At 48.3% G+C, this 10,556-nt stretch overlaps 1 protein-coding gene across 4 annotated transcripts in view; it reads right to left on the reverse strand.

The window, feature by feature from the left end:
* Positions 1 to 5,877: 5,877 nt before the first annotated feature.
* The window catches only part of LOC126487880 (glutathione S-transferase Mu 1), a 17,793-nt gene continuing 13,114 nt past the window's right edge, over positions 5,878 to 10,556 (reverse strand). For 2 of the 4 annotated variants that reach the window (XM_050120923.1, XM_050120922.1), the window contains exons 3-8: positions 10,419 to 10,483; positions 10,056 to 10,137; positions 9,859 to 9,959; positions 8,591 to 8,686; positions 8,395 to 8,505; positions 5,878 to 6,330 (exon numbers count right to left, since the gene is read on the reverse strand). In XM_050120923.1, the coding sequence (XP_049976880.1) occupies positions 6,241 to 6,330; positions 8,395 to 8,505; positions 8,591 to 8,686; positions 9,859 to 9,959; positions 10,056 to 10,137; positions 10,419 to 10,483 (545 nt within the window). In that variant the 3' untranslated portion in view covers positions 5,878 to 6,240. The remainder of the gene's footprint in view (positions 6,331 to 8,394; positions 8,506 to 8,590; positions 8,687 to 9,858; positions 9,960 to 10,055; positions 10,138 to 10,418; positions 10,484 to 10,556) is intronic. The other 2 variants (XM_050120921.1, XM_050120920.1) reach the window with 1 other exon arrangement.

Here is a 10,556-nt window from a genome sequence, read left to right on the forward strand (position 1 = left end):
TTCCCTGCACCTACATTGGGAAAGTCCAGGCCCAGCTTGAACTTCTCATTCAGCCATTGGCTTCTATCATAGTCAGGAGCTGTAGACAAGAGGATGTAAAAAGAAGTCAGCCCAGTGCCCACCCTACTCCTGGTATTCGACCAGGAGCAAGAAGCCCTGAGGCAGGGGAATCTGCAACCTCCCACAGAGTCACTGCCCAAGATGGAGGAGAGGAATATACACAACAGGTAATAAGAGGAGCCTGAACATAGTAGGACCCCAATACTGCACCCAGCCTAATTATGAATACAGATGGACCAGGAGTTCTATTCTCAGGGTTTTATATTGAAAAACCAAACTGCACCCCCAAAGAGGTTTCTGGAAGCAGCAGTCTCTAGCTTTAGCAGTAGGAGGGCTGCAGATCTGAGGAAGCAGGTGATTGACCAGGAAGGTGCCATTACCGTCCCCCATGGTGTATCTCTTCTCCTCATAACTTGAGTCTGTGTATTCGAGGAGTAGGCGGATGGGGTGTGTCAGCTGGGAGAGACCAGAGACAGAGGTGAGAAATAGTGAGGACCTTGCGGTATGACTTCATCTACTCCAATTGAGACTACACACTGCACAAATACAGCCACCATGCAACGTGCATACCTATGCGCGCTTCACCACCACCCCCGCCACACACACAGCCTCCCATAAACTACTGAGCGCCTAGAGCTATAGGCAGAAGATTCTAGGCGGAGGAGGAGAGTGCTGAGGAGGACTGCTCTGCTAGAAAGACCTCGCTGTTATGAACTTCCTGCTTCACGTCCCAATCCCCTCTCTTACACCGCGGACATTCCAGTATCCCAGGAGCATAGGCATGGTGCTGGTGGTAGCCTTCTCAAACTGTCTTCAGTAAGGTAGACTTGGGTCTTTGGACAAGCTGTGACTTTATGCAAACTCCCTGGGAGACTGAGGAAGACAAAGCAGCAGGTCCCGCCCCACTCTGCACCAATCCCAATTCGGCACTCCCCTTCTGCCCTCGTGTAACCAGAGCTACAGATCCTAACCCAGAGGGAAGAGGGCCACTCCCTCCCCGAGAGAGGAGGGATTAAGATCCTCAGCAGCCTCTGTCCTGTGCACCCTAAAAACAAAATTTGTTCCACTTCAAACCCTCTTAGCAACTGGCGCCATCGCCACCTGCTGGATGCTCCGGAAACTGGCACTTTCCCTGGAGACTGGCCAGATAGTTAAAGAACAAGGATATTTTTCCTTTGCTTGGCAGAGCTAGGTTTTCAAACTCAGACTGTGGGAATCTGTCATTCTGGGAGTCTCGATTCTCAGTTTAAGTACAAAAAGACGCAACCCCAATTTGAAACCTTAATTTAGCACGTATCCTCAAAGAAAGGGCTCTTCCAGTTGGTTGCACAGCTACCAATTGTTCACACAGACTCCAGTGACAGGAACAGTTGGTGACCTGGAAACATCCCCAGGGCAGGGACAAACAAAAGAGTAAATGGTCTCCATATTTTCCTTTAGGAGATTTGGGGAACCCTGCCCTCCTGGTCATCAATCATTAACCAATGTATTGGCCGTGTTTATGAATCCAAATTCAAGAACCAGACACAGAGTCAGAAATCTGAGGGGAGTCACAGCATGGACAGCTGTCAGATATCAGAACCAGCACAGTGCAAAGGAGCAAAGAGCTCAAAGGTGGGGGGAGGGTGATAGAGTGGGAGAGCATGTGTTCCAAGAAGCTTATTGTCAAGGGACAACAGGATGCTGTCCACACATGAGCCTGGAACACTCTCACAGGACACTAGAAGTTCAAAGCTAGACCCTTATCTGTGCGGATCCCTGATTCTGGACCTTGCCCAGGCTCCTGACACATGAGTGTCTGGATATGACAGGGTAGCTCAAATGGCCTGGGAGAAGTAAGCGTCCTGGGGTAAACTTCATAAGGACAATGTCCTAACAACAGCAGGATGCAACCTGTCTGCTTTTTCACTTGAAGAAGCCCCTTTAAAAATCAAGAGGCTTGCTTTTAGTGGACCAGAGGGTGACATCACCTTGTTTACAGAAACTTATCAGACAATGAAAAACAAATGATGGAAGTGGAGACTAAAATGGGTTTGCAAGTCAAAGGACAAGGCCTGTGCTCTGCACGAAGTGCATTTTGGGATTAAGTCACCCTTACTTGATCCAGGATCTGAAGCCAACATTTCCACAAAGGTTTGCCCTCGGAAGGGTGGATGTGCAGGAGAGTGCAGGGGACAGGCAGAGGCTGGCTTCAGTCTGTGAAATGAGGGAAGCCACAGGCTTTGCAGGTCTCAGTGAGGATGCAGGCTCAGAGACCACGTCCCTGGAGCTGGCAATGCCTGTGGCAAATGCTGCTTTAACATTAGAACACGTCCACCTGCCCACTTCAGGTTCCTGGAATGCCCAAGCTCAGAAAATAACCTGAGGCCTTAAGGACCATGTCCAGTGCAAGATTATCAAAAGCAGTTCACAGATGACATTCTTCCCAGGAACAGAAATAGAAATCCTGACATTCATAAGGAAGCACAAAAGCCACCAGGTAGCCAAAGGAATCCTCAGCCAAAAGAACAATGCTGGAAGGGCTCCAACCACAGACCTCAAGTTCAATCAGAGCTGAGACAGCACAGACAGGTGACACTGGCACAAAAGTGAGCGCGTAACCAATGAACAAAACAGAAGACCCAAACGTGAGTGCATCTGATACCTGTCAAAACTGCCAAAAGTGAATCCTGGAGGAAAGGCAGCTTCTACAGCAAATAGTGCTAGGAAAACTAGATGTCCTCATGTAGAAGAATGGATTAGACCCGTATCTACCACCCTGCTCAAAATTCAACTCCAAATTATCAAAGATCTCAAGGAGGGAAAAATAGATCGTGTAAACTGCTAGAGGAAAACATAGGCAGCAACCTACAAAGGACAGGCACAGAAAAGGACTCGGGTCACTCAGAAATTAAGGCCAACAAGTGAAAAAATGGGACTATCTTGTACCTGTCAGAATGCCCAAATTAATAACCCAAGTGACAGTTCCTGCTGGTGAGGATGTGGGGTAAGGGGAACACTTCTCCATTGCTGGTGGAAGTGTAAACTTGTGCAACCAATATGGAAATTGATATAATGGTTCCTCAGAAAGTTAGGAACCAATCTGCCTCAAGATCCAGCTATACCACTCTTGGGCATAGACCCAAGGACACTTCATGCTACCACAAAGACACTTGCTCAGTTATGTTCACTGTGGCCTTGTTCAGAATATCCAGGAGCTAGAACCTGGATGTCCTCAACCAAAAAACAGGTAAAGGAAATGTGTGTGGTACATTTATATGATGGAGTCTTACTCAGCTGTTGTTGGGGGCTGCTTGTTCATCTCCTGACCACACAGACTCCCGAAAAGAATCGCTCAGAAAGTATATTATTTGCAATACTGTTTTGCCAATATCTTGAGCATATTGCTAGTTAGATCTTACATCTAGAATTAACCCGTTTCCATTATTTTATATTATGCCAGGAGGTTTGTGGCCTACGGGCAAGGTTCAAACTGGCAGCTTGCATCTTTCCCCTCTGGCGGCTACATGCTACATGGCATCTTCCTGTCTGCTGCAGCACATCATTGGAAAGGCTTCCTCCTGCAGCAGACAGGAATAGATGCAGAGTCGACACGGAGAGTCCTTGGAACACGCAGCTCTATATGGGATGTCTCCATCAAATGTCTTCCCTCAGAGCTAAGGGAACCACACAGAAGAGGAGGCAGAAAGAGTGTCAGAGCCAGAAAGGAGGGAGGACACCAAAAGAACAAGGCTCTCTGAATCCAAGGCTCATATGAACTCACAGAGATTGAAGCAAGTGCAGGGTCTACACGGGTGCTCACTAGGCCCCCGGCAAACATATTACAGCTTTTTAGTTTAGTATTTTTATGAGGCTCTTGAGTATGTGAACAAGTGGGTCTCTGGGTGAGGCAGCACTCAGGAACAAGCAGCTAGATCCACCCCCACACAGTAATTCTTCCAGAACTGCAGGCCATGAAGGATCCACTGAGCTTCTTATGGAAATGCTCTGTGAGGAAAACAATGTTCAGCCACTCCCCACATGTCACTGCCAGTGGCTTCACTAGGACCCTGCCTAGTGACAGAGGTAGCCATAGCAACAGTTCCTTACAAATGCTTATACACTCTCTCAAACTTCCCGAGCTCCTCCTGATGATCAGCTGGATGGAATGTACAAGCAGACAGATCATTTTGTCCTTTGAAACCCAGAACACATTGAGAGATCCACAAGGACAAAGGAAGCTAATGTACTTTCTTTCCTACACACCTCCAAGACTTACTCATTGATGGACGTGATTGGTTTTTGCTATGTGCATTGGTATGGGTAATCAAGAGACAGAATCAATAGCACATAGACGCTATATTCTAGAGACACTAATTATTTGGGGGACTTGTTGTAGCATTTCATTTGCATTTTAATAAATAAAGCTTACCTGAAGATCAGTGGCTGGCTGTTTTGCCTTTCCGGCCTTCAGGTTGAACCCCAGTTTCTCTCTCTGAGTTTTTATTAATCATGTTTAAGGGGTTATGTGAGTGTGCATGGGCTATTTGTCATGAGAAGATGTTCCTGTGCCTGTCACCCCATGATCTTCCCATTACAAGAGGAAAAAGTCAGAAAGCCCATGATCTATTCAGTCCAGACCTGACTGGACAGGAGGTGCTGGGAAAGTCCCGGGTCATGACAGAGCAAAAGGAAAGAAGAGGACCAGGCCAGGAGATGATGGGCACCTGGAAATGACAGAAGGAATTCACTTATCATATGGCTTATTTTTTATTTTATTTTGTATTATGGATGTTTTTAAATTATATTTTATGTGTATAAACATTTTACCTGCATGTATATATAAGCACCATATGCATGTAGTACAAAGAGAGACAGATCCCCAAACTTGAGTCACAGACCATGGTTGGCTACCATGTGGCTACTAGGAACCAAACCAGGGTCCTCCGGAAGAGGAGCCTGAGTTCTGAACCTCTGAGCCATCTCTGCAGCCCCCAAACTAGAATCTGATTAAAGCAGACTTAGCTCTTAATTAGTTCTCCATGAGGTAAATGAAGTATCCAATGTTAATCAGCTCCACTGACAAGGAGAGTCATCGACATTAGAGGAAGTATAAATAATAATTATGAGAGTTATGGTATATTCAATTCGGGTTCCCTAGATAAATAAAAAAGGATTAACAAAGAGTAAGTGTTCCCATCTCAGCAGAGCTTCAAGCCAGCTTCCAGAGGACTCGGTAAAGACAATATAATAGACACCTAATATTGACACGGCCAATTGTGAGGTAGAAAGAACATTCTGGGTCCCTGATAGGCACTCCCACAAGCCTCATCATCACTCCCTGAGACCCATATCTGTGTTCATAGTTCAAAGTCCCAGTGTGCTGCAGTAGAGGGGATTATAGGCAAATACACTTTATCATCTAACACAGTGGTTCTCAACCTCCCTAACGCTGTGACGCTTTAATACAGTTCCTCCTGCTGTAGTGAACACCTACCATAAAGGATTCCATTGCTACCTCATAACTATAATTTTGCTACTCTTACAAATCATAATGTAGATATCTAATATTCAGGATATCTGATAGGTGACCCCTGTGAAAGGGTCGCTCGAGTACCCAAAGGAGTCAGAACACACAGGTCGAGAACAGCTGTCTAGAGATCTTTGTGCCCACTGTGAGGGTCTTAGGTTAGAAGCAAGATATTTCAAATTCCCTCCTGTTTCATAGACTCTTTAGAGGCGGGAACTACAGGATCAGAGCTTAGACTCTAGGAAGCAGCTGTGACACTTGGCAAGTCCAAAAAGAAAAAAAGAAAAACAAAACAAAACACAGAGACAGTAGGTTTCAGGCTTTATCGGAGATGAGACAGGCCTGGGGGAGACCCGCCACTGGGGAACTTGAAAAAGAATTGACCTGTAGGGTAATTCTCGGGAGCAGAGTGCAGAGCAGACATCAAGTCGCAGAAGAGGACTGTGTGGTCGGTTGGGGCACAAATGAAGAAGGGGCGTTGAGTAAAGGAAGCGGGGAAATGAAGACTGCATGGGCTTGACTAGGTTAAAAACTGAGGAGACAAAGCCGGAGAAGGGTGTGGGAAGAACAGGGAGGCAGCACTGCAGAAAGCCCGCTGTCCGCAGGGCCTGGAGGACCCCTAGTGTAGACATGTCCCCACACCCCCCCATAACACCCAGCACAGCAGGGGTCTACTTGTTACACCAGTGCGCCATTTTTGGGAATATAGGTGTTGGAAGGAAGCGACCGGTCTTCATGTAGGCAGAGATCTTCTTCAGGCCCTGCAGAGTGGGAAAGACACAGCAGGAGCTCAGTCTGCAGCCCACTGAGATGAGCAGCCCAAGCCAGGAGCAGCCTTTGTCCTGGCCACAGGCTCCCAGCCCTGGGAAGAAGGGCTCTTTCATAGCCCCTATTGAAGGGGAGACTGGATCCTGTGTAAGTGGTTTTATAGCCACTAAAAATTACAGTATACGTTCAGAAAACCCACCCATCAATGCTGCAAGATCAGTTATCAGGGAGAAACCTGAGGTCCAGGGAGGGCATGCAACCTCCTTGGCTCACACAGGTGGTGAAACAGGGCTGCTTCACATGCACACTCTCTGCTGTGTGTTCTCTCTTGCTCTCTTGCTTGCTTTCTCCCTAGCTCTGTCTCTCTCTCTCTCTCACCCTCTCTCTCTATCTTTTTCTTCTCCTCCTCCTCCTCCTGTTTCTCCCTCCTGCCCTCCCTCCCACCCACCCTCTGTTTTCTTTTCTCCCTCCTCCCTCCCTCTCATCTCTCTACTCAGCTGCCCTCCAGAGGGAACCCTGTCCCAATCTCTGCATGATCATGGTCCTATTCCTGCAGTCACGCTTTTTAAACTGTATTCACACACGGGAAAGAGATCTACAGGATAAAGGAACTGAAAAACTCTGCTGTATGTGTTTAGGAAGACAGCCAAGCACACAGTGACTCAGCAAATCATGCAAGAAAAGGAACATCAAGATGACCGCCCACAGAGAAAGCTGAACAAGATTCTAATCAGCGTCTGAGAGCAGAATTAACTATCTGGTGCTCAGTACAATGTTACTGCACCCTGGATGTCCTCATCTCCCCTGCTAATACAGGGACCACCCCGTGTGACTGTATAATGTGCTATAAACCATATTCCAAGCTGGAGAATACACGGACAATTCCAGGGGCTGTAAGGAGATCCACGACCAACTAGACACAAGCTGGGCTAAGGGGCCTGTGTTTCTCCATATACCCACCCTAGAGCCACACCAGTTATTGCATAGCTCCCAAGAGTACCCAGCCTGGGCCAGAACCAAAGCTTATGAGAGCTGGCTGAGAGAAAATGGAGATTTAGCTCAGTGGTAATGCGGTTACCTAGCAAGGCCCTGGGTTTAGCCCTCAGCTCAGGGGATAGAGAGTTACCTGAGAAAGCACATCCCTTGATAAGGAATGGGCAAGGGTCAACAGACTGCAAGGATTAAACAAAATCCTTGAATCAATGTCTCCAACTCCCAGATGTCTGAATGACCCAAGTCTGATGTAGATGCTGTCCAGGCTGGGCTCAGGAGCCCTGGGGAGTATCAAGAGCATCTCACAACCTGGCTTCCTACAGCTCTCTGCCTCCTGCGTTTCCAGATGGAGGTAGTTCGCATGCCTCCTAGGACCCAGCATGAACCTCATATAGAGGAGGCTGCCAGAGAATAATAGTGGAGAGAGAGAATTTGACCCCATTTCAGACAGGACCTGTGATGTGAAAGAGGAGACTGGAAGGGAGGAAACCAGAATGGCGCAGCAGTAGCTCACACTCACGATAAGTGTCCCCATCAGGGTGGGCACACACATGTCCACTAAGTGAGGCACCAACTGCAACCCTGGGCTCTCAATGGTCAGCAGATGAGGTCTGGCCTCTCATGTCACCTCGGCCCTGCCTGTCTCACGCTCCTAATGCCAAGGCCCACATACCATTGACATGCTCTGCCCCGCCAAGGATCCTAAACAGGAAACTGAGGCTGCACAGGTGGGGGTGAGTGGGGCTGAAGCTTTTTCTTTTGACACAGAGCAGGGACGGTGACCAAATGCTGACCCAGAGACAGATATGGAGCCCAGTGCAGCTGCTGCTGGTACTGAGACCATAAACAAGTGAATACCCTCTACAGAGTCAGATCCCTCATCTGTCCGATGGGACTCAGAATCGCATCAGCATTTGGGGATTTTGAAGTGATAAATGTTGCCCCATATGGGTCTGTAAAGAAAGCTCATAAAGCCCTAGTTATTGTCCTTTTCCTCAGAAATAGAAAAGCATTGTGGAAGAGAGGAAGAAGACCGCTCAAAGGAAGCAGGATCAGGGCATCACCTCAAAGCGGGCCATGTAGTCCTTCAGGTTGGGGAAAGCATCCAGGGATTTGGGCTCAAATAAACGGTGCATGTCCAGGACATCATAGACCAGGAAATCCACATAGGTGATCTGCAGGAATGAGCATAGGTGAGATAGGATCTGAAGCCTGGGAGGAAGGCAGGTCAGGTCCTTCCCCCCACCTCCCTCTCTTTACCTTGTCCCCTGCAAACCATGGCCGCTTGCCCAGGAACTCAGAGTAGAGCTTCATCTTCTCAGGGATGGTCTTCAAGAACTCTGGCTTCTGCTTCTCCTGAGACAGAAACTGGCTGTCACCACCCTTAAGCTCAGGCTCCCAGCAGAGAGCTTGGACTCCCAGAACTGTGCATGAGAAGAGCCACCTTCCCAACAACGGGCCAGGTCTGTGCCTGGGCTTCCAGTTAACGCATCACTATTTTATTGGTGGCAGAATTCACGTTAGAAGCGATGAAAAGTCAGAGAGGAATTTCACTGTCCCTGAAATCTGAAGTCCACACCAGGTGCTGTGAGCGACACCCAGGGCCTCCTGGGTATCCTGCATGTCCTGGCTCAGAGATCCAGTGGAACCACAGACACACAGGACATAAAGAGATGACAGTTACACTAGGTTGGGGTTGGGGGGTCATGAGAACAGATCACAGATGTGAGGGGCTTGCATCAGTGTTGAGCAGTGACTAATACTGAAAGGAAGAAGGTTAAGGGGTCCTCTTGGCTGACCCTGAGGTGACCCTGAGTTAGGAAGATGCCCTGACTTCTACTGATACCTAAGACAGAACGATGGGGAATGCACTGGAGAGATGTGTGAGCCCAGGGTGCATATATGACCTACTTGCATCATTTGCAACACTGCTGCCAGTTGACCAGTTGAGGGGGGCTTATTGATGTTCAGCGTCTTTCCCAATCACTGTTCACCTTCTTTTTTTGAGATAGGCCCTCTCGTTGAATCTGGAGCTCACAGACTGGCTGAACTCATTGGAAAGCAAGCCCCTAGAAATCCTCCCCAGAACGCTATGATTATAAGAGCATGCTGCCACACACAGGCTTGTATGTGGTACTAAGGGTCTATACCAAAGACCTCACAGCAAGTACTTTAAACTACCAGGCCATCTTCATATCCTCCAACTTTATCCTGAAGACTCTTATGAACACTGGGTAAGATGACACATGGAATCGTCAAGGACAGACATGGCAGAGATTTACAACTACATAATGGACTTAGAGCCACTGTTCACCCACAGAATCTCAACCATATCTCGTAGGGTTACTCTAGTAATAATAGTTTCACAATACCAATGTGCTATCTTGCTGGGTTATGAGGGTCATTCTGCTGGTAAGATAGGAGAGCTTGGAGAACCAGTTCACCCACTGAAGGAGGAGGCTGCATATCTGAATGCAAGTCATTCAGTCCTGCTGCCAACCCTGCCCACTCCACCAGGGGCAACTCACAAAGTCAGGGTTGATACAGAGCGTGATAAACTGCATGCGGTTGTCTATGATCTGGTTCTCCACAATGTCGACACGAATCCTCTCTTCCTCTGTCTCCCCACCTGCAACACACACAGGACATTCACCATCAGCATCCCGCACCAGACAAGACAAGGAGGTTGTCCCCCATGCTCCACCCTGCAGCCAGCCCCACTCACACAGGTTGTGCTTGCGGGCAAGGTAGCGCAAGATGGCATTGCTCTGAGTGATCTTGGTCGATCCATCAATTAAGTAGGGCAGCTGGAAAGACAAGCAGGGACAGTCAGGTGGGATATGGGGACCCTGCATTCCTTCTCTGGGTAAGGACAGACATGGGACATGGCACTCAGTGTGTCTGGCAAAAGAAGGCCTCTGAGCACAGTACACACTGAATGGAAGAGCTGAGACACAGCCCATCACCCTGTGCAGCCACCAGGAATGGGAGCAGGAGGCAGAAGCTCTGACCCCAAACCCCCTCATCCAGACAAGAAGAGGAGGTGAGGACCCCATGCCTTCCCCAAACCTCTTTTCCCTGCACCTACATTGGGAAAGTCCAGGCCCAGCTTGAACTTCTCATTCAGCCATTGGCTTCTATCATAGTCAGGAGCTGTAGACAAGAGGATGTGAAAAGAATTCAGCCCAGTGCCCACCCTACTCCTGGTATTCGACCAGGAGCAAGA

This window comes from Alexandromys fortis, unplaced genomic scaffold (genome assembly GCF_014885135.2).
Source record: "Alexandromys fortis isolate MF-2015 unplaced genomic scaffold, M_Fortis_MF-2015_v1.1 scaffold_176, whole genome shotgun sequence".
Taxonomy (NCBI): domain Eukaryota; kingdom Metazoa; phylum Chordata; class Mammalia; order Rodentia; family Cricetidae; genus Alexandromys; species Alexandromys fortis.